This window comes from Globicephala melas, chromosome 16 (assembly GCF_963455315.2).
Source record: "Globicephala melas chromosome 16, mGloMel1.2, whole genome shotgun sequence".
NCBI lineage: Eukaryota > Metazoa > Chordata > Mammalia > Artiodactyla > Delphinidae > Globicephala > Globicephala melas.
In genome coordinates, this window is record NC_083329.1 from 80,837,197 (window position 1) to 80,861,341 (window position 24,145).

The 24,145-nt window shown below is 44.8% G+C and overlaps 1 protein-coding gene across 7 annotated transcripts in view; it reads right to left on the bottom strand.

Moving 5' to 3' along the window:
• The window catches only part of DISC1 (DISC1 scaffold protein), a 348,149-nt gene that overhangs the window by 264,591 nt on the left and 59,413 nt on the right, over positions 1 to 24,145 (bottom strand). For all 7 annotated transcript variants that reach the window (XM_030839535.2, XM_060286270.2, XM_060286276.1 and 4 more), the window contains exon 3: positions 21,146 to 21,215. In XM_030839535.2, the coding sequence (XP_030695395.2) occupies positions 21,146 to 21,215 (70 nt within the window). The remainder of the gene's footprint in view (positions 1 to 21,145; positions 21,216 to 24,145) is intronic.

Genomic DNA, 24,145 nt, shown 5'->3' on the forward strand with positions numbered 1-24,145 from the left:
AGGCCCCAAAAGCTAAGTTCCCATAATTCACATTAATCGCTGCATATTTTTCTTTTCACTTTTGGGTGGGACTTTTTCCCTATAAAAATCTAATTGTCCTGCTCATTGCAGCACTGTGTACGATAGCTAGGACATGGAAGCAACCTAAATGTCCATCGACAGATGAATGGAAAAAGAAGATGTGGCACATATATACAATGGAATATTAGCCATAAAAAGGAACAAAACTGAGTTATTTGTAATGAGGTGGATGGACCTAGAGTCTGTCATACAGAATGAAGTAAGTCAGAAAGAGAAAAACAAATACCGTATGCTAACACATATATATGGAATCTAAAAAAGTGGTACTGATGAACCTAGTGGCAGGGCAGGAATAAAGACACAGACGTAGAGAACGGACTTGAGGACACGGCGGGAAGGGGAAGCTGGGACAAAGTGAGAGAGTAGCATTGACATATATACACTACCAAACGTAAGGTAGATAGCTAGTGGGAAGCAGCCGCATAGCACAGGGAGATCAGCTCGGTGCTTTGTGACGACCTAGAGGGGTGGGATAGGGAGGGTGGGAGGGAGGCTAAAGAGGGAAGGGACATGGGGCTATATGTATACGTATAGCTGATTCACTTTGTTGTACAGCAGAAACTAACACAACATTGTAAAGCAATTATACTCCAATAAAGATGAAAAATATTCAAAACAAAAATCCAATTATCCAAACAGATGTTGAACAATAGTGGTTTTTCACACCATAATAGGGGACTGGGACATTAGTGGGGAAAGTCTTAGGGTGGGAAGAAAGGCCCAGTTGACTTTTCTCAGGCCCATGGCCAGTATCCAAACAACTGCTATCCTGAAAGAAAGAGAGAGAGAGAGAGAGAGAGAGAGAAGAGGGGCAGGATGCCTCCCTGATCTGGAATGAGCATATCCTTCCATCGAACTCCTCTTTTCCTTTTGTCTACAGAAGTAATGGTTGGCTCTGTGTATATCTGTTTGTTTTGTCTCATTTAAATTTTGGAAGTTTCATTAATAGGAGTTTGGTTTAGGATGTCGAGGTCTCCCTGGTGGATCCAAAGCAATTGGTTCCACTGCCAAAAAGAAAATACATCCCTCTAAGTGGTACGGACACAGAATAACATCACTGACCGAGACGAACAGCGCTGGAAGCGCCTGCTGTTTATGCTGGAAAGCCGCACTTGTATGAGCTCATCGGACGCACCCGCGCTATGTGGGTAGCTAGAAGGATTTGTTTCATAGCAAACCACGCTCGCCAATCCTGTCCTCACTGGTCAGGACCAGGTTAGACTCAAGTTCCATTGTCCTTCCAGGCTGAGCCCTTCCAGCATCCTATGTGTCTTTGGACACTCACAGGTCAAGCTTCCGTTACATATGAGAAAGAAGCCTGGATGTTGAAGGGCTCTCTTCCTTCCTCTCATCCAAGTTTCAGAGTTTCTGAGGCATCATCTTTAAGTCCTTATCATGGTGCTTTTCAACTATTTTTGTTTACTTCTTGGTCTCTCATTTTGTTTTGTTTTGCTTTGCTTTTTTAGCAGCGGAACACTTTTTGCGATGAAATCTCAGAGGAGTCCTAAGAACAGAGAAAGCCAAGGCACTCTGGTGCTCCGGACGGTTCCCCAAGGCAACGCTGGGACCCCTCAGAACACAGCTTGAAAATCACAGCCTTTCTGCGTTCTGAAGAAACTATACAGATTCAGAAGTGTTAAGGAGGCACCAGTCCCGAGTTGCCAAGCGTTGTTGCTGCCCCAACTTCATACGATGTAAGTGAGCATTTCACTGTATGAGGTCTTTAAGAACAACAAAAGGTTTACATCTTCATCCACTGTTTTGATAGAGACTCTTATTTCAAAGATGTGGGTGAATTTCTGATTCCACAGATATGCATAAAATATTAATCTCAGCAAGATTCACTTACTTGAAACATGAGGCTAAGTCCCCAGCTGTGGTACTGAGGGCTTTATCAGATTTCTAACTTTCCAAAGCATGTTTTTAATATTTTCTTTTCCCTCTTAAAAACTTTTTTCTCTTTCTGTTTTCTTTTTTTTTTTTTTTTTTTTAATTTCTAGAGACCACTATCCACGGCTCCCCAGAGACAGGTCCAGCCAACATTTTGGCAAAGTTCTTTCAATCAACCCACTTTCTGTATCCATTATTGCCTTTGTCTCCCACACGGGTTCAGAGAGGGGGACAGGGCAGATGCAACTGTCCCCATTTAGCAGATGACGACGTGATTTCTCACATCAAGCAGCTCTGGCTTTGGAAAAAGTTCCAGAATGACACACTCATTTTCCATTTTTAATTTTCATGATTGGGACCACCCGCTGCCCTCCACTCCAAACAAAAATGTCATCCTTCCAGGGGTTTCCTAAAGCGATGAAGTTGATCACCTGCAGTCATCCATGCAGTTGGTACCAGAACTAGGGTGACAACCTAAGTGGACTGGTGCTCAGCAGCATGTCCCTCCACCAAACCCACCAGGCTGAACCTCAGCATACGGCTTCCCGCTTCCCAGAGCCACTCCTGCCCCACCGCTGTCTGGGGACGGAGCAAACGTGCGAAGGTCACTGGCCAGCCCTCCTGGGGAAATCACTCCATGGTAGAAAACTAAAGGGAAGTATAAAGTATAGAGAAAGGCAAAAATGAAGCTACAGAAACAGTGGGGAGACAACATCCTGTGACGTTTTGGCAAAGAGAGGAAGAGAGCTAACAAAGACAGAAAGTCACAAGAATACAGAGGGATCAAGTCCACGGCAATAAAGATTCATTATGAACAAACCTCAGTGAAAAACAAACTCCCAGAGGAGCTAATTACACAAGATGCTCTGGCAGTGACTCAGGCAGCAGGCATTCTAAGCCACCCCCAGGGACAGGCGAGTCACCGCATCCCACAGCTAACGGGCTGCCTCAGCGACTATCTCCTTGCAAACAATAAGCTTCTGTCAGGTTAGCGTTCTCTCAAGCCTGTCAATTGTAACCCAGTTTGTGTTAGGAGACAGGCTGGCACATTGTATAAAGGTCAAGTGGAAAACTGTCCCTTCTGCTACATCACTGTCATCAGCTGATAAAGGTCATCCCACCCAATACACTGCCGTGACAGAAAATAACATAGCTTGTCTACTGTAAAATATTCAAGAGTCCCGCTGCTATGGGCCTTCTGGTCTCTCTCTGCTCTCGGAAGGCATTGAACTGGGCACTCCAAGGTATTCCAGCTGCTACTATGACAACAACTTGTTTGCAAACAAATTTGAACAGAAAAACACAAAGACAGCAAGTTTAAAACACTGTATAGACTCATACTATGTAAACATTTTAATGCTGATTATAATTGTAGTAACTGACGTTCATTCAGCATTATATATAACCCAAATATTTAGCATACACCATCTCATTTAGTTCTCAGAACAACTCTATTATCCCATTTTACAGACGGGAAAACTGCAGCTTGGAAGGATTAGGTAATTTGTCCAAGCTCATACAGCTACAAATTGTCAGGTTTTTAACGAGGCTGACCTGAAAGGCACCAATACTTTATGATTCAATTGTTAGAATTATCAACTATTAATAACACGGTAACTAACACTGCTCATCATCGTTCATAGATAAGATGTATCTTAAACGTTCATTTGTTCATCCAACAACCATTTCTTGAGAGTCTACTTTGACCAGGCACGATGCTAGGTGCTGGGGATAAAGGCTAAAATGAGAGAGGGTCTCTGTCTCTCCCCGCAGGCAGCCTACAGTTCAGGCAAGGGCACAGCCAACGGCTACATTAAAACATAATATGGGACTTCCGTTGTGGTCCAGTGGGTAAGACCCCGTGCTCCCAACGCAGGGGGCCCGGGTTCGATCCCTGGTCAGGGAACTAGATCCCACATGGCGCAACTACAGATCCTGCCTGCCGCAGCAAAGATCCCAAACACCGCAACTAAGCCCCGGCGCTGCCAAATAAATTAAAATAAATAAATTTAGTGTATACGAGGCTAGGGAAATGTGCAGAGCACCCAGAAGAAGGGACCCCGAAACCAAGTCCTGATGGCCTAGTAGGATCTAAGGTGGAGAAGGGAGTAGCAGGTGCAGGCAGAGGTGAAAAACCATACGGGAAAAGGCACCCGCCTCCCGTACGGGAGTTAGGCTGGGTGGAAAAGGAGTGGTGAGAAATGAAATCAGTAGGCCAGGCAGTGGCCAGAGCGAGAAGGTGTTACCCGAGGCCAAGTTTAACATTCGTCTTGAGAACGTCAGTCATGGACAGAGGGGAAAGGGAAAGTGGTCCTCTAGGCACTGGAGAAGGACGGCTGGCTGCAGTGAAAGCCAAATTGGAGAAGGGTGGGGAGGGAAGCAGGGACCCTGGAGGGACTAGTGTGTGAGTCCAGGCGAAAACGGATGGATCTAAGGACAGAAGGAAGAGACCTTCAGGAGATGAAACCCAAGAGATGGAGTGGCTCAACGTCCAAGGAAACGTGAGAATCCGGCACGGCTCTCAGTTTTTCTTGCTCGAGCTGCCATTCGCTGCAGGAGGAAATGCAGCAAGAAGAGCTGGGCTGAGACCTAACGGAGTTCAGGACTTTATACGGGGAGGGGTGGCGGGAAATGTAGTCTTTGGATCTCAGGTTGGACATTTTATACAGTCGTATTGGAGGGGGAAGTGATGCCACAAATTCAGGTCCAGTTTCTCTATTTAGAGACGTTTGACCGTCAGAAAACAGACGTACGATGAAAACCATTCTCAGGAGGCAACTGACGTTAGGAGGTGACAGAACTGTCTGATGAACGTGCTGATAGAACACGCAACGGAAAGGTGTTCAGTTCGTGGGTTTGGAGACTGATGGCCGAGGTCGTCTCTCTCTTCGCTGCTTTATTTTATGACCCCATTCAGTCCCTGCTCCGAATACATGCCTTGCCACCTCGACCCACTTGGTCTTCCTTTCCTCCTTGACAAACAAGACCAAAAGGGCAATGACCCAGTGGCTGATGACCCAATGGCCAATGACCCTTTGGCCACTGGACACACACTAATGTGAGGCTCAGTGAGGCAGAGGCAGCGGGGGAACTGGTTCCAAACGGTGTCAAGACTCTGGGTTGTGGCGCCCAGCAGCCAGCACCTAAGCAGAGGTGAATAACTCCTCCTCCACCTTTCCACCCACAAGCCAAGAGACGTCCTTTCCTTCTGCAGAGTGTCCGACTCCTTCCAACTGAAGACCTTGGTAAACCTTCCACTATTTATCTACCATAAAGGTTTTTGTTTCCATGTCTTATAGAAAACGTATTCAAATTTCCCTAGATAACTGTTTTTTTAAGTGGGTCACAATTAATCTCCCAAAGACAGGCCTCCAGAGCCGCTGATGTCTTCACACCGTGCCTTCAGTCCTCATGGATGTGGGAGCAGTAGCAAAGAGGGCAGCAGAAGGTGGGCTGCAGAGCTTGCGAAATCCGGGGGGAATCCCCACTTGTTTTCTTCTGGTGTGTCTCTGTCACCCACCATGCGTTAGTAGTATATTTGCTGTCAATTTTTTATTAGAGGGAATGCAAGATTTAATTAAGTGCCTGGGCAGTTTATTAAAAAAAAAAAAAGTGTCTGTCCAATGATGCATCACCCCGTGCAAGAAGCCATGAAGAAGCAGGGGCACCATATCATTGCCGTTATGCAGAGGAAATGGACACCGTGTTTACAAATGACTGTGTTAAATGGATTAAATCATTGTCTGGGACCTGCACCTTCACCCTCTCTGCCCATGAGGGTACAGGTCACAAAACAGCAGAAAAAGGACCAGAACAGAGAACCAACCTTTCGTCAATCTCTTCGTCTTCATCCTTGTCTTTAGCCCTCCATGTATGTCTCATTTTCTTCCTTTTCCATTTTTTTCCATGCACACTCAAAACCAGGAAAAGCAATTCTTTCAAAGCCCAAGCAGACATTCAATTTCGTTTTCTCAGTGTCATCCAGTGTCATGCAACAGAGAATGAGGCAGAGAACGAAAGACTCGAGATCACGAAATTCAGACTGCAGGGAAGAAAAGCAGTTTGCCACAGGAAGACGTGAAGAGTAGTCAGGCTCTAATCCCTCATTATAATTTGCAAGTTTTATTATATATTGCTTTACCTCATTTCCGAATTTTTTGGGGCAGCTTGAAAGAAATCAGGCTCTATGCAAATAAGCTGCTAATTGCCAAACAGAAAATAAGCCACATGATTCTATCTTATTTTCTGCGTGCTACTGATGCTAACTGCTGGCAGAGAGGTTATTCAGAAGCAGCCACACCCTACACCGCAGTTTCCAACACGTGGTACCCAGGTACGCGGGATGAGGGTGAAGGGTGGGCAAAGAAAGAAAAGGGAACGAGCAATCCATCAATATCTGTGTACCAGGCACCCCACATACCCACATTAACCATGATCGTGGTTAACCTTCCACCCACACAGCAGCACAGGGTAATCCCTGTGCTATTCCTAGTTTATCCAGGAGCAAGCTGGTGCCCAAGGACAGATGACAGGACGAAAGGGCACCACCACACTGACCCTGGGTCTCCTCGCCCACTTCCAGGACTCTCCATTCCGCCTGCTGAGCTGGTGAGTAAACACTTCACAGCTCACTGTAAGTAAATTACACCTCAACTAAAAACATACAGAATTGAAACTAAATATGTAAATAAACACTCGATAAATTTTTCACAGCTCCCGAAGGTGTTTTTAACTACTGACTCTCCGGGGTTGAGTAAGAGTAAATTATTTCTATACAGCAGAAACTAACACAACATCGTAAAGCAATTATACTCCAACGAAGATGTTAAAAAAAAAGAGTAAATTATTTCTGATTGTCACTTCATGTAGAAATAGAAGAGTTGATCCTGCCAAGTGAATTCACCCATCTATCAATTCAGTGACAGGATGTGAGCCAATCAGTCCCACCTTATACATATATATAAAGTAACCTGCTGATGGACTGAACTGGCCCCGAGTCAAACACACAAAGCCCCCCTAGATGCTGCCACAGTCAGAGACAAATCAAAGGTTACCTTGCTTCCCTGGGAGGATTAGGACAAAAGTCTCCGGAAAATCTCTAATAAGAGGCAATCTGTGAGAGCAGGTTTGCGGAAGGACTGTGTGTAATCCAACCCACTCCCCACCATCCAGCAGTGCTGGGAAAAGGTGGGCATCCAATGGACGCTTCCTGACGAAATGAATGAACTCTGGTGAGTGTTTTCATCGTAATCGCCTTGCATGTTGTTAACATCCCTCATTTTGAAATTCATGTTGCTCTGAATCATTCTTTTTATTTAATTATTTATTTGTTTGTTTATTTTATTTATTTATTTTAGGCTGCACTGGGTCTTCATTGCTGCGCGTGGGCTTTCTCTAGTTGCGGCGAGCGGGGGCTACTCTTCACTGCGGCGCACAGGCTTCTCATTCCGGTGGTTCCTCTTGTCGCAGATACCGGGCTCTAGGCATGCGGGCTTCAGTAGTTGCGGCGCATGGGCTCAGTAGCTGTGGCTTGCGTGCTCTAGAGCACAGGCTCTGTAGTTGTGGCACATGGCTTAGCGGCTCTGTGGCATGTGGGATCTTCCGGGATCAGGGCTTGAACCCATTTCCCCTGCATTGGCAGGTGGATTCTTATCCACTGCGCCACCAGGGAAGCCCCGCAATCATTCTTAGTTACCTTCATGTGTGTGCGTTTCACTCAGCATTAAGTGTCCTGGATACTATTTTTACCTGCTCGGCAACCTCATCTTCTTGTAACAGATGAGCCCCACCTCATCACAGACACAGACAGGTAAACATGCTTGGCTAACGGCGGTACCTCGCCACTTTAGCTGCAGTAAGTGGTCCAAAAGAAGTTGGCACCTAACCCAAGCTCTCCCTGAAAGTTTTTGTACTGGATCCAAGGAGGGAGGTTCCCATCCTCCTCTAGTCATGGTCCTGTTAGCACAAAAGCTTTGAATTGCCACATGGAATGAAGTGGTGTGATCATTTTAAAACATACCTCCAACGAAAAGTGGTCTACTTCCTCTCCCCTTGAAGGTGAGCTAACTTTAGTCACTTGCTTCAAATGAACAGGATGTAGCAGAATTGACACCACATAATTTTTTAGATGAGGTCATAAACGATGATAGAATCTCTAGGTCCATCCATGTTGCTGCAAATGGCATTATTTCATCCCTTTTCATGGCTGAGTAATATTCCATTGTCTATATGTGTGTGCGTGTGTGTGTGTACACACACACACGCACACACACTACATCTTCTTTATCCATTCCTCTGTTGATGGACACTTAGGTTGCCTCTATGTGTTGGCTATTGTAACTAGTGCTGCTATGAACATTGGGGTGCATGTATCTTTTTGAATCTCTGGGTATATGCCCAGGAGGGAGACTGCTGGATCATATGGTAACTCTATTTTTAGTTTTTTAAGGAAACTCCATACTGTTTTCCATAGTGGCTACACCAATTTACATTCCCACCAACAGTGTAGGGGGTTCCCTTTTCTCCACACGCTCTCCAGCATTTATTATTTGTAGACTTTTTAACCGGTGTGAGGTGATACCTCATTGTAAATGATCTGATTCAGAAACAGACTCACAGACATAGAAAACAATCCTATGGTTACCAAAGGGGAAAGGACGGGTGAGGGATAAATTAGGAGTTTGGGATTAAGATACTCACTGTTATATATAAAATAGATAAACAACAAGAACCTACTGTATAGCACAGGGAACTGTATCCAATATCTTGTCGTAACCCATAAAGGAAAAAATCTAAAAAAGAATACGTATATACACACACATATATACGTACATATATACGTAAAACTGAATCACTTTGCTACACACCTGAAAGTAACACAGCATTATAAATCAACTATATTGATACTTCAATTAAAAAAAAACTTTTTTAAGATGACAGAGCTTCCTTCAGCTGCCTCTCTTTCTCTCTCTCTCTCTGTCTCTCCCTACATTCACCATCACGTTGTGAGAAAGCCAAGCAGCCCCCATGAGCCGCAGCCCCTGCTGAGCCCCAGTTCAGAGCCAGCACCAACGGCCAGACTTGAAATCGAGCCTTCACGTGATCACAGGCCCCACTTCATGCCAAATGGAGCAAAGAAGGGCTATCTCGACAGAGGTCCCCAGATTACAGATTTTTTGAGCACAATATATGTGGTCGTTCTGATAAGCCCCTAAGCTTGGGGGCAGTCCGTTACACAGCAACAGATAACGGGAAAAGGATTTTGGTCCCACATCGGTGCTGCTGTAACAAAGAACCAAACACGTGGCAATAGGTTTGGGGCTGGGGAGCTGCGTGGAAGTTGGAAGGGCCTTGAAGAGATGGTTAGGAGAAGCATGAAGGATCTCGAGGAGGCTACTGATGAGGAAGGAAAGGAAAGGAAGGAAAATGTTATTGGAAACCGGAAAGTGCCTTGTTTAGCGGCTTTTTTATTTGAAAACTTTTAAGTTCTAGATTTATTTTGTAACCAACTTCCAAGGGACCACCTGGCTGCTTCTCACTCCCCATAGTATAACGTAAGAAGAGAGAAATAAGCCAAAGAAATAACGTTACCATAAAGGAGCCAGAACTTACAGGGCTTGAAATTCAAATTATTTCTTATTCCCAGCCTTTCTGGATGACAAATGACGCTAAGATTAAGAAACAGCTTCCAGGCAAAGATCAAATCCAGACTGCTGTCAGGAAAATATGGTCAAAAGATGAGGCCAAGGACATAAACTGTAAAACCCTTTTTAAGACCACAGAAAGATTTAAGGTAGCGCATCACAGACCTTTTCAAATAGTCGAACAGCCAATTAAGACTTCTGAGGAGCATTACCCTCTCCTCCTCCAAGCCTTAAAGGAAGCCTGAAAAAAGAGACTTATCTTGAAGATATTTGTGGGTATAGTTTTTGTCTGATGGAGATTATAAATGGATTCATATAAAACCCAAAACGGGGACTTCCCTGGCGGCCCAGTGGTCAAGAATCCACCTGCCAGTGCAGGGGACACGAGTTCGAGCCCTGGTCCAGGAAGATCCCACATGCCGTAGAGCAACTAAGCCCATGCACCACAACTACTGAGCCTGCACTCTAGAGCCTGCGAGCCACAACTACTGAGCCCACGTGCCACAACTACTGAAGCCCGCGTGCCTAGAGCCCCAGGCTCCGCAACAAGAGAACCCACATCGATGAGAAGGCTGCGCACCACAAAAAAGTGTAGCCCCGGCTCACCGCAACTAGGAAAAGCCCACACGCAGCAACAAAGACCCAAAAGCACCCAAAAATAAATAAATTTTTAAAAGAAAATTTTTAAAGAATTATGCCAAGTTGGAAAAGAACAGAGAAAGTACAAAATGAAAAACAAAAAAGGCATTTGGACCCCCAAACCTGTATGAGTGGGAAGCAGGCTACTTTCATGGAAAAGGAAGCATGACTCAGAGTATAGAACCAAGAGCCCGGAGGTCAGAGCCTAGAAAATCATTTCCAGGCGGGAGGCCTAAACCCTAATCAAGGAACTGACCACGGGTAGATTTCAGAATTGCTATGCACCAGTGGCTGCTGGGTGCCCCCACTTTGCCCCGTTGTGAACAAGTATCTTTAGCAGTTATCCTATGCCGGTCCCACCATCGTAGGTTGGGATCATGGGGGCTGACAGCCTATCTTATTAGTGCACAGGTGTTCAGATCATCCAGAGAAACTGAACTCAAGAAGCCATGCTCAAGGAATCACACCTAAGGAGCCTCACCTGCACCTGTACCTGAGTTAGACCTGTACTCATCAAGCCTGAGCCTGATGCCTTCATACATGAGAACTCTGAGGGGTTTTGAGAGGGAATGAGTATATTTTGCACATGGAAAGAATGTCAAAGCATCTGAGAATAGAGGGCAGTCTGTGGTGGTTTAAAAAGATGCCCACAAATTTACAATAGCCAGGATGTGGAAGCAACCTAAATGTCCATCAACAGAGGAATGGATAAAGAAGATGTGGTACATATATACAATGGAATATTACTCAGCCATGAAAAGGAATGAAATTGGGTCATTTGTAGAGACATGCATGGACCTAGAGACAGTCATACAGAGTGAAGTAAGTCAGAAAGAGAAAAGCAAATATTGTACATTAACGCATAGATGTGGAATCTGAAAAAAATTGGTAGAGACGATCTTATTTACACAGCAGAAACAGAGACACAGACGTAGAGAACAAACGTATGGACCCCATGGGGGAAGCAAGGAGTGGGATGAATTGGGACATTGGGATTGACATATATACACTATTGATACTATGTATAAAATAGATAACTAGTGAGAACCTACTGTACAGCACAGGCAACTCTACCCAATGCCCTGTGGTGACCTAAATGAGAAGGAAATCAAAAAAAGAGTGGATATATGTATAGCTGATTCACTTTGCTGTACAGTATAAACTAACACAATATTGTAAAGCAACTATACTCCAATAAAAATTTTAAAATAAAATATTAACTAATTAAAGATGCCCACAAATTCTTTAGACCCTCCTCCCATCAACAGATGGAGTCTAATGACCCTGTGCTTGAGTATGGGTCACCCTTAGTGACTCACTTCTAAAGAATAGAATGCAACAGTAGTAACACTACCCGACTTCCAAGGTTGTCCACAATAAGTGATAGTTTTTGCCTAGATCTCTCTCTCTCAGGATGCCATCACTATGCTATAAGGAAGCCAAGCAGCTACATGGAAAGGCTACAGGTAAATGATCCAGCCATGGTCCCAGCCAGGTACCAGTAGACAGTCAGCATCAACCACCAGTGGCATACTGAAGTCTCCAACGGTTGGAGAACCATTTCTCCCTTCAATTCTGTCAATATTTGCTTCATATGTTTTGGGGCTCTTTTGTTTGGGGTATATATGTTGAAATTTGTTAGCGCTTCTTGAGAAATTAATACGTTTATCAATATATGATGCTTCATTTATCGCTTGTAACAGTATTTTACTTAAAGGCTATTTTGTGTGATAGTGTAGACATTCCAGCTCTCTTTTGGCTACTATTTGCATGGAATATTCTTTTCCATTTTTTCACTTCAATCTATTTCTGTCTTTGGGTCATTTGGGTCTAAAGTGAGTCTCTTTTAGACAGCATGTAGGTGGATCACTTTTTTAGTATCCATTCTGCCAGTTTCTGCCTTCTTATTAGAAAGTTTATTCCATTTACATTTAATGTAATTATTGATAAAGAAGAACTTACTTCTGCCATTGTTGTTTATTTTCTGTATATATTCTTTCTGTCCCTCATTGCCTCCATTACTGTATTCTTTTACGTTTAGGTGATTTTTTAGTACTGAACTGTTTTGACTTATCATTTTCTTTTGTGTATATTTTGTTGATAGTCCTTTGTGGTTGCCATGTGGATTGCATTTACTATCCTAAAGTTACAACAATCTGATTCAAATTGATACCAACTTAACTTCAATAGCTTACAAAAACTTTGCTCCTATACGGTTCCATGCTCCCCCTCTGCATTATTTTTGTCACAAATTACATCCTTTTAAATAGATTTATAATTTTATAATAACATAATTTAGAATTTTATAAATTATAGATGTTATGCATTGTCTTTTAAATCATGTAGAAAATAAAAAGTGGAGTTATAAACCAAAAATACAATAATACTAGTTTTTATATTTGCCCACGTATTTGCCATGATTGTATTCTTTATTTCTTCATATGGCTTTAAGTTACTGTCTAGTGTCCTTTTACTGCAACCTGAAGGATTCACATTAGCATTTCTTGCAGGGCAGGTCTAGTGGTAAAGAACCCCTTTAGCTTTTAATATCTGGGAATGTCTTAATATCTCCCTCATTTTTTTAAAAACCAGTTTTGCTGGATATAGAATTCCTGATTGACAAATTTTTTTCTTTCCACATGTTAAATGTATCTTCTCACTGCCTTCTGGTTTCCATGGTTTCTGATGAGAAAATTGCTGTCAGTCTTATGGAGGATCACTTGTATGTGATGAGTTGCTTCTCTCTTGCTGCTTTCAAGATTCTGTTTTTGGCTTTTGACAATTTGATTATAATGTGTTCCCATGTGGGTCTCTTTGAGTTTATCTTACTTGTAATTCATTTAGTTCTTGAATTTTTAGATTCATGTCTTTCATCAAATTTAGGAAGTGTGCAGCCATTATCTTTTCAAATATTCTTCTGCTCTTTTCTCTCTTCTTCTTCTGGGACTCCCATAGGTATATGTTGCTCTGCTTGATGATGTCACAGAAGTCTCTTGGGCTACCTTCAATTTTTTCCATTCTTTCTTCTTTCCACTCCTCAGACTTAAAAATTTCAATTGTTGTATCTTCAAGTTTGCTGATTCATTCTTCTGCCTGGTCAACTCTTCTGTTGAACCTATCAAGTGAATATCCATTTTATTATACTCTTCCGCTCCAGAATTTATTTCATTCCTTGTCGTAATATCTATCTCTTTACTGATATCCTCATTTTGTTTGTACATCATTTTTCTGATTTCCTTTAGTTCTATGTCCATGTTTCCTTTAGCTCTTTGGACATCATTACGGTAACTGCTTTAAATTTTTAGCTAACAAATCCAATGCCTGGGCTTCCTCAGGAATGGTTTCTGTCCATTTATTTTATCTCTTTCAATGGGCCATGTATTCCCATTCCTTTGTATGCCTTTTGATATTTTGTTGAAAATTAGACATTTAAATATTTGGTAACATATTACATAATGTGGTAACTCTAGAAATTAGCTTCTCCTCCTTCCCCATGGTTTGCGGGGCTTTTTTATGGTTGAAAGCTGTAGTGGTCCATCTTTTTAGGTACTTTTTCAAATTATTTTTGCCTCTTCCAACTTCCAGCAACAGCCAGCATTCCTTGGCTTGTGGTCACATCACCTCCTCATCTTCTGTTTGTCTAATCTCCCTCTGCCTCACTCTCATTAGGACACATGTTATGGCATTTAAGGCCCACCCAAATAATCCAGGATAATCTCCTCATCTCAAGATCCTTAACTTAATCATATCTGCAACAACCCTTTTCCAAATAAGGTAATACCTACAAATTCCAGGGACTAAGATGTGGCTGTCTTTTAGAGGGGTCCATGTTTCAGCCTACCACATGAAGCAACAGATAAGTGAAACAAGTGTTTTGAGAGAATAAGTCAAACAACAGAGAGAAAAGTGAGTGTCCTAACACCCTTGATCCCCTGACCCCAGTCATCCCATCCTCTTTTCTTCTGGCACTAGTTTAAATTGGGTCTCTTCCTCTTGAAAGCAGAGGTCCTCATGCAAAAACAAAACAAACAAAAAAAAAAACAATTCTAATGTTAACTGAACTTTCATATGTTTCTATACATATTGTTTATCCCAACTAAGCTCACATTCCTTGAGGGGAGGTCATCGCTTACACACGTGTTGGTTCACCACAGCCTGGAAAACCTGGCAAATATTCAGTAAATAGTTGTTCGTGTGAAAGAGTGATATACATGATGTACTGGCTTAAGAGCCAGGCTCTGCTCTTAACTTGCTGTGGAGTTTTGGACAAAACAAGATGCCAGTAACAGCCAGGCTCCTTTGTGCGCAGGGAAAGGAATAGTCAACCCACTTACTCAAGTCACAGAATTTCCCCTTTTTTTAAACTTTTCTATCAAATGTCTACATGTGACCACAGAGTGGTCAAACCAAAGTATTCAAACGTTTGTAGAAATACCTGTATGTGTTTAGTATCTAACTCTGCCCTAAGTCCATTAGGTCTCTCATTATGGGCTTAATTGTGTGCTCCCAAAATTTATATTTTGAAATCCTAACCTCCAAGACCTCAGAATGTGGCTGTATTTAGAGACAGGGTCTTACATAAAATGAAGTCATTAGGGTGGGCCTTACTCTAATATGACTGGTGTCCTTATAAGAGGAAGAGATTAGGACAGAGACACATACAAAGGGAAGACCATGTGAGGACACAGGCAGAAGACGGCCATCTACACACCAAAGAGAGAGGCCTCAGAAGGAACCAACCCTGCCCGCACCTTGATCTTGGACTTCCGGCCTCTAGAACTGTGAGAAGTAAATGTCTGTTGTTTAAGCCGCCCAGTCTTGTGGTGCTTTGTTATGGCAGCCCAAGCAACTAGCACATTCCTCCTGCTAAAGGAAAGTCAACCATTTGTACTGAAAACAGAGTTTGGACCTGAAATCACTGTAGTGGGAAGATTCAGTCCTGTTTAGGCTTTGGCCCCAATCACAGACACATCCCTTCCAGGTGTGTTGGCTACTTCACAGTTGGCAGACAGAAGGGAAATGCTCCTTGAAAACAGCTGAAGTTTCAATTTCACTTGAAAAAGTGCAATTGTTGACATTTCTACAGTCCTGAACGCCCTTACAGGAGTGGTGATCACTGTACCCCAGTGAGTTGGCCCCAGATAATCTAAGTCACTGCCTTGTCCTGTATGGCCACCTGTAGAGCAGCTGAGCTCCTTGGACCCAGATGGAGCATTCCCGCAGGTGAGCCTGTTGTCCTGGGATCCCAGCCAGCCTGTCAGCCACTCTGGGAGAGAGGCAGGAACACAGAAAACCTGTGGGAGCAGCTTCAGCACAGGAGGAACTTCCTGCCTGCCGTCCTGCTGCATCACAGACTCTCCAGCTTGAGAGACTGGTGTCACCTGCAGAGCCTCAGGCACGTACACAGAGAGAGAGGAAGACGTGTCCACTATCAACACAACCACCTACTAACACCAGTTTAAAAAGTGCTGCAGTTCAGCCCGCAAGAAAGTGTGTCCAAGTTCCAACTAATTAGACAGAGGAGGAGGAAAAAGAGATTTTTTTTTGTCTTGGTGTTTGGTATTCAGCAGCACGGCTAACTTGGAGCTGTCAGGTTTCATCACGAATAATGACCGTGACCACACCCCACGTGACCCTCGCAGGGCAGACCAATTTCCTCACGACTGGGGAAGCAAAGCAGAGGCCACCTGGAGACCTGTGATGCGGTCACGAAGAGGGACATCCGCTCCCCTGTGCTTCTACCCCCAGAGCACCAAGGGGTCTAACATCCCACACTTAACACCAACGCAGAAAGAGCGGGGTGTGCACCCAGCTGGAACACGGGGAAGAAACGGCATCACGCTGAAATCATGCTTTAATCTGCCACAAATGAAAGGGATAGATATCACATGTAGAGAAACCCTCTGGGTTTATCCAGCTCCAATCCCACCAGGTGTTACATGACTGCGCACCCTTAGCACGCGTGAAAAATGCCAGCACACAAACCTGCACACACGGTGATGCTAAAAGCCACCATTGGCTGAGATCTCCGCCCTTAGCTGACAGAATCAGAGATTCTCCTGTAAAGAGGAAAAGACCCAAAGACAATGCAACCAAGGGACGTAAATGGCATACTGTACATATGCTCGTTCTGCGGCGTTTGTTTTTACGTTTCGCCTGTCTCCCAACTTTTCAATTTTTACCTAAAATAGGAGGCAGACACACAAGCTTTCATTCTTGTGAGAATGATGCTAGAGACCAGCACTGAGTTAACGCGAGTGCTCAGCTCCTAATAACCTAATGGTTTTAGAGAAAATCACGGACCGTTTTCCTGATGCATCCCCAGCGTGGAGCCCTCATCCGTCCCTTCCCTAGTGGTCACAAAAATAAGAGTTTCCAGAATCCAAAACCTTCCTAGCTAGGTTTTATCCCCACAGCTCCTACAGAGCTGTTTTCCACGTTGGGATGCAAGATGCTTTAGACCCAGCGAGGCCGGAGGCAAAGCAGAAGGACGGCCGGAGCACACGCTGGTCCTCTCTGAGCAGCTCCCATGGCCTCGCCTGACAACGAGGGTGGTGACACCTCCTCCCGGGAACTGGCCAAGGTCTCAGTTGATGGTGACTTGGATGTTTCTTGTGGCATTTTTCACAAGTGATAAGGGTGCAATCAGTTGAGTAACACCTACTTGAGATTTGAGCTTCTGTTTGTGTGTTTAATGGAAGCCCTGGCATCCCAGGACAAGGGGAGACATTACAAGCACCCCTCAGAGCAACAGAGGGTAAGCCCTGTGGATAACATGCCAGAAGGATGATGTTTCCAGACCCTGGGAGGTGGGGAGAGGAGGGAACGGTGTGGGCAGGAGGCTGCGGACAGACGCTGCACCCACATTCACATCGGAGTTCAGGGCAGCTCTTTTCAAGTCAGAACACAAAAAACAGTACAGGCTGCCGAGAGTCACATTTCTGCTCTGGGGACCCCAGCATGGTACCCGCCTCCCACCGACTCTGCTGTCCTGCGGGTATAGAAATGACCAGATTCTACTCAAGCTTGTTTTCTGCTTCCTAGGCTCGGATGAAATGCAGTGAAAAGGAATCCGGGGGTTTTCGCTGTGCTCAGTCACGTCTGAGTTCTGAGACGAGAAGGCATTAAACTTCAGGAAGCCCCGGGAGGACATTCAGAGTGGGGTCCCCGTGAAAGAAAGGGTGTTGGCTTGGATAATCTGCACACTCCCCAAAGAGCCACTGTGGATAGAGAAATCTTGCTAAAGAAAGAATTCAGAAAAAAAAAGGAAATGATGGCAACTTAGACAAGAACCGGCCACTTTCTAGCACAGTTTCATGCGTGGCCTCTGCTGTGATCATTTTTCTCTCAATGCCTCACATTTTTATTGTGCTAGAATTCTGTCACAATGACTATTGGTTGAGACAAAGAGAGAGAAAGGAAGTCAGTGCCGGCCATTCTTCACTCCAAGAAGCAAAGTCCAGACAAGCAGGAAGGCCAGCTCTGCGATGCAGGTAGCGGACATGGTCACTGGGGGACACGGGAGGCCAGGGCGTGTGAGAGGCCACGGATCCACGCAGGAACAACTAGGACAGTAACCATATTGAAATCCGTGGTCCATCACAGACTTAGAGAATGAATTTACGGCAACCAGCAGGGAAGGGTGGAGGGAAGGGATAGTTAGGGAGTTTGGGATTGACATGCACATACTGCTATATTTATTCAATAAAATGGATAACCAACAAGGACCTACTGCACAGCAGAGGGAACTCTGCTCAATGTTATGTGGCAGCCTGGATGGGAGGGCAGTTTGGAGGAGACTAGATACACGTTTGTGTATGGCTAAGTCACTTTGCTGTGCACCTGAGACTATCAAAACATTGTTAATTGGCTCTACTCCGACATAAAATTAAAAGTTTAAAAAAAAAAGATTAAAAAAAATTTTTTAAGGTGAAAGAAAGGAAGGGAGGGAGGGAGGGAAAGAAAGAAAGAAAATCATGGTCCACGCTCTGCTTTTCTCCCTCCCAGCACATCACAGACCCTGGTCGCTCCTCCCCCATCTCTGGACAGCAGTGTCTCCCACTGTGGGACTCTGAGGTCTCATCCTTGCCCCCCAGTGGACATGGGATAAGCAGTAATGTGCTGAAGCATTTTGAGCCTCTAGGAGAAAGACCCTAAGCACATACCAAATAGCAACATTCTTTTTCTCCCAAGCCCTCACAGTTTTATGCAAGAATATAAGGAAATATTAATCTTCCTTCCCTAGTGAGGGAGAGATGTATTAGAGGCCTGAGAAGGTTTCCCCACAAGGCATCAGCGGGTAACTCTGCCAGCGCTTTAATGAGCTAAAACACAGAACTTCCTATTCTGGGCTTATGGCTCCTTGCTCCGGAACACAAAGTCATTTTTATGAGTGAATCTAGAAAGAAAGAGAGAAAAGCAAAAAAAAACCAAGGGGATAAGGTCACCCTCTAGATGCTACTAGCTAACCTCATGGACACCGGCAGACGCCGTCCCCAGAGACAGAGCACAGCTGCACAGCTGCTGCTAACAGAAAAAGAAGGGAGCCCACACGAAGACTAAATGCTGAGTGGCAAGGAATTCTCAGCAACTCTGAAAATGTTTATTAGTAACCCTGCATAAACTAGAGGAGAAAGGAAATTGTATTCAAATCCTATCTCAACGAATCTCATGACAACAAGCTCTCCACCTCAACGCTGTCCAAGCTTCCCTAATGCCATAGCGATCAGTTTACGAGAATTTATTGATCACCTACTATGTGCTAGTCCATGCCCATGCACTGGGCCCTGCAGCGATCCGTTTCAGACAATAGCCCGTTTCAAATCTCCTTTCAAGGCGAGCAGACTTTGGGATGGGAGCTTAGAGCAGTGGTGGCTCTTCCAGCTCTTGGCCCTTCTGTAAAATGCCCTTCCAGCATATCCTACTCACCCCTTAGGGCCTAGATACACTGCCACCTCCACCAGGAGGGACAAGGCCCGTGGACTGAACCCCACCTGCCGGACTCAGCTGGCCACTGTACCACAGGCCTGATTCTCCATGGAGGAAAGTCCTACACCAGCGTTTGCCCAAATGTCAACATGCACCCCAAGCACCTGGAAGGCTTGGGAAAGTACAGAATGCTGGGCCTACCCCAAAACTTTTCCTTCGGTACCCAGTGACATACAAACAAGGAAAAAAGATAGGCAGAAACACTGGATGAAGGTGCCTTTATTCTTTTAGCTTCCCTGTGAGGTGTGTCCCGTTCAACCTCGTCCCCTGAGGTGTTTCAGAGACATTTGGAGAAAAGACTAAAGAAGTGAGGCCTTCATTTCATGAAGCCCGTCGAAAGAACCACGCCCAGAATGTCCAAGTTTTTCTTGATCAGAAAAAGAGGGCGTGGTTTTCCACCTGTGTCAGAAGCTTTGTGTGTTCCAGAGAGAGCCGTGTTGTTAAAGGAACCAAGACTCAGCCCGTGGAAGAGAAAATAAACGTGTGCCACAGCTGGGAGCCTCAAAACCGAGGTGTAATTGTCTTCCGGAGACAGAAGCCCCCAGGGCACCCTGGTCCAGGAACAGCTCATCTGCTCTTGGTCTACAGCTGGGCGGGGGGAACGGGCTACTTCCCCAAGCCTCGGACCTGCTTCCTCTCCCGCACCCCTCACCCTCCATCTGGCCTCATTCTGAAATCGAAACGGCCTGTCAAAGAGAAGTGGCAGAGTTTACAGAGTTCCGCCTCCATCCCCAAATTCCTCTCCTTCCTCCCACCCCCATCACTCTCTACGCCCCACCCCAATGGTGTATGAGGACTCCAGACAGCAAGAGCTCCGGATGTCTCCTAGAATAGCATTTGCACCCTCCTTGTGGAAGTCGCTCACCCCATTCCTGTAGCGCCCCATTTCCTAATGGTCTGTGACAAATCCCCTGGGAAACCAGAATATGGGCCCATGAGGTTGAAGACCAAGCCTCAAGGCTACCCAGCTTCCTGGGGACCCTTAGATCTACAGCATTTCCAGACCAAACGTCGGTGTGCTAAGCTTGGTTATCACCGGCAGTCCACATCAAGTTCATGAGAGGCTGGGGGAAGCTGGGAGTCCTTTTAGGCCCTCTCTTTTCCCCTGACCCAGCAGACATGGGTGTGAGATATTGCAGTCGGCACCTGCGTCCTTAAGATCCTTCCCAAGCCAACCATACCTGCGACCGTCCCTTGAACACAGCGCACCCTGCGTCCCCTCGGCTGCCTTGACTGCCCTCGTCTGCTATGACCCAACTCCTGTTTGGGTGTCTCATTCTGTTTCTTCGGGCTTCTGACCAGCTCTTCCGTCGTCATGTTATGACTCCTCCTTTCCAGCTTGGCTACTTCAGGCCATCCACACGGGCATTTGGATACATTCGTGCCCACTGGCACAGCCTGGCATCATCTCTTGAGCTCATCCCATCTCCTACACCTGGTCCCCGAGACCATGAAGTCAGAAAGCTCCACGAGGGCTCATACCCACAGGCATCCCGAGGTCAGATACTGTATCCACCTCACTCTCCTATTCCTTCCACAGTGCCGAGCACACAGTAGGTGCTCAACAAACATTTTCTGATGCGTGAATAACGTTTAGGTATATCACACCTTAGGCAGATAGATGATGAGTTAATATAACTTATATTGTGCCAGTACTCAGAGTGTTTCTGGACAATCAATAAAGTTATACTTAGGACCCAAAGGATTATTGCTCATCAAGTGCTTCGAAATCCACAAAATAACAGTGTTGTAAAATAGTCAACTGTTACTGAGTGGAGGTGATCAAAAGAACAGAGTACGTGATTCATCTGGGGTGTGGAGGATAGGGGTAAGTAAGGAGGGAAAGAGAAATTGGACATTATGGAAAAAAGGAAGAAAGAATCAATAAGCAAAGTAAAACTCACCCTTATCATAATCATCTTCCTCAACCGCTTTTTCTTGAAGTTTCTGAAGCTTTAATCTTAAGGATTTTACCTATGTTGGTTTGAAGGGGGAAAAAATGAAAACCAAATTACAATCGCATTCACGCAAACTTATTTTGCTAAAGCTAAGAACACTTAGAAACTATTTCGAAGCTGAACCACTTTATTCTCCTTTAAAAAAAGAACCACAAATGTACGTTTTTTCGATGCCAGATGCATTTGTTTCTCCAAAAAAAGTTATACAGAGAAAAAGTGTAATTGGAGCATAAAATCCACAAAAAGAGTTAGAATGTTATTTTAAACAAAAACATCACGTTGTACCCTTACCTGTGTGAAAAATGCATAACAAAAAGGAATACTAATTTCCTGACCTGACCAAATGGTTCCTGTTCAAAACACCACATTAAAATTGTGGAAGTAAACACACCAACGTTAGAGGAGAGACCAAGAGAAGAAAAGCATGAACTTCAACTCGACAGCGTGTCCTGAGGGCGTGGCAAGAATGAAAAGAAGGACTTTACCAAAGACGTCCTACGGTTCACACCCCTTCCATTACAGAAAAGGGCACTGTCTGACTTAACACGCATGCGGACTCAACGATCCCATCACTTGTCTGAGAATCACCAACGTGTTCATTTGTAATTATTTCTCTTCTCAACAGGAGGCCCCGGGATTTTCTGCAGGGAGATTCTTAGCCTATGGATGAGTGGATTTAAGCTTGCTCCCTGAAAACCTGCTTCCTCCCATCCTTTGCCAGCTCACACCTACCTCTCCTTCCATACCTGGCTCAGGTGTCACCCCCACCAGTCCATGTGTAAAGTCCTTCCTCTCTCTGGCCGTCGTCACCTGTACTTGTACTTATGCACAAGATCCGAGCCATTGAACAAATATTTACTCTAAGTGTCAGGCATTGTTTGAGGGCTTGCAGCTAACGGCACGAAATTCTTAGCCCTCTAGCTTTACAATTTCGTGTAGGAAGGCAAAAATATAAACATAATAAGTAAGTTTTATGGAGCCTTAGAAATGGATTAGCGTTATGAAAGAAGGAAAAAGTCGAAACACGTCGGGGGGTCAGGAATGCTGGCAGACGGTGGGGTTGCGATTGTCAGTAAAATCTCATTGAGAAGGTGACATCTGAGCAAAGATGCATATACATGGTTAGGGAGTGACCCGTGAGGCTCTCCGGGAGAAACACGTTCCAAGAGAGAGAGGAGCTGGCACAAAGGCTCCGGGCAGCAGTGCTCTGGGCTCAGCGAAGCAGAGCAGGAGGCCACCGGGCCTGGAAAGGCTTGGTTAAAGGCGAAATTGTAGGAAGTGAGATCAGAGGGGTAATGAGGAATGTGGGACGAAGAAACATGAAGTTTAAACATTTAAAAGGTCTGATTTCGGGGCTTCCCTGGTGGTGCAGTGGTTAAGAATCCGCCTGCCAATGCAGGGGACATGGTTTTTCAGCCCTGGTCCGGGAGGATCCCACATGCCACGGAGCAGCTGGGCCCGTGAGCCATGGCCGCTGAGCCTGCACGTCCAAAGCCTGTGCTCCGCAACGGGAGAGGCCACAGCAGTGAGAGGCCCGCGTACCGCAAAAAAAACCAAAAAAAGAAAAAACCGGAATCACTTCGCTGCTCACCTGAAACTAACACGAAATTGTAAATCAACTAGACTCCAATAAAAACAATTTTTTTAAAAAAACTTTTTACCAAATGTGAAAAACAAAAGGCCACCAGAGAAAAGGGAACCCTCCTGCACTGTTGGTGAGAATGTAAACTGATACAGCCACTATGGAGAACAGTATAGAGGTTCCTTAAAAAACTAAAAATAGAAGAAAAAAGAAAAACTAAAAATAGAACTGCCATACGACCCAGCAATCCCACTACTGGGCATATACCCAGAGAAAACCATAATTCAAAAAGAGTCATGTACCACAATGTTCACTGCACCACTATTTACAATAGCCAGGACATGGAAGCAACCTAAATGTCCATTGACAGATGACTGGATAAAGAAGATGTGGCACATATATGCAATGGAGTATTACTCAGCCAAAAAAGGAAAGAAATTGAGTTATTTGTAGTGAAGTGGATGGACGTAAAGTCTGTCATACAGAGTGAAGTTAAGTCAGAAAGAGAAAAAACAAATACCGTATGCTAACGCATATATACGGAATCTAAAAAAGCGGTACTGATGAACCTAGTGGCAGGACAGGAATACAGACGCAGACACAGAGAAGGGACTTGAGGACACGAGGAGGGGGAAGGGTAAGCTGGGACAAAGTGAGAGAGTGGCATGGACATATATACACTACCAAATGTGAAATAGGTAGCTGGTGGGAAGCAGCTGCATAGCACAGGGGCATCAGCTCGGTGCTCTGTGACCACCTAGAGGGGTGGGATAGGGAGGGTGGGAGGGAGACGCAAGAGGGAGGAGATATGGGGATATATGTATACGTATAGCTGATTCGCTTTGTTGTACAGCAGAAACTAACACACCACTGTAATGCAACTGTACTCCAATAAAGATGTGAAAAAAAAAATAGTCCAAACGGACACTAGCTTACAGTCTGAGCTGAAACAAGACCTCAACTAGAAACTGCATGTCGGGTGGCTCAAATTTTTAGCCATTCTGTCCATGTCCACAAACGACCAGCAAAGCACAGTGAGCACTGACTTTGGTCTTCGATAAATCTGAGCAAGTAAGTGAATTCTCAAATACAGAATCCGCGAACACGGAGGATGGACTGTATTTAAAAGGAGCTAAAACTCAAATTCCTGAGATTTGCATTTTTACTTAAGGAGAGGGGAAAGGGGGTGAAGGGAGTAGAATATAATATCTGAAAGGTGCCGGAACACTAGAATCCCCATCTTCCAAGGGATCTTTTGGAAGAGCCCAACCCTCTCCCCAGTCCTGTAGCCCAAATGAGCAATCTAGGGTCTCCGCACAAACATGATGGAAAAAGCAAGGTCTCCCTCATCACACACAGCTCCA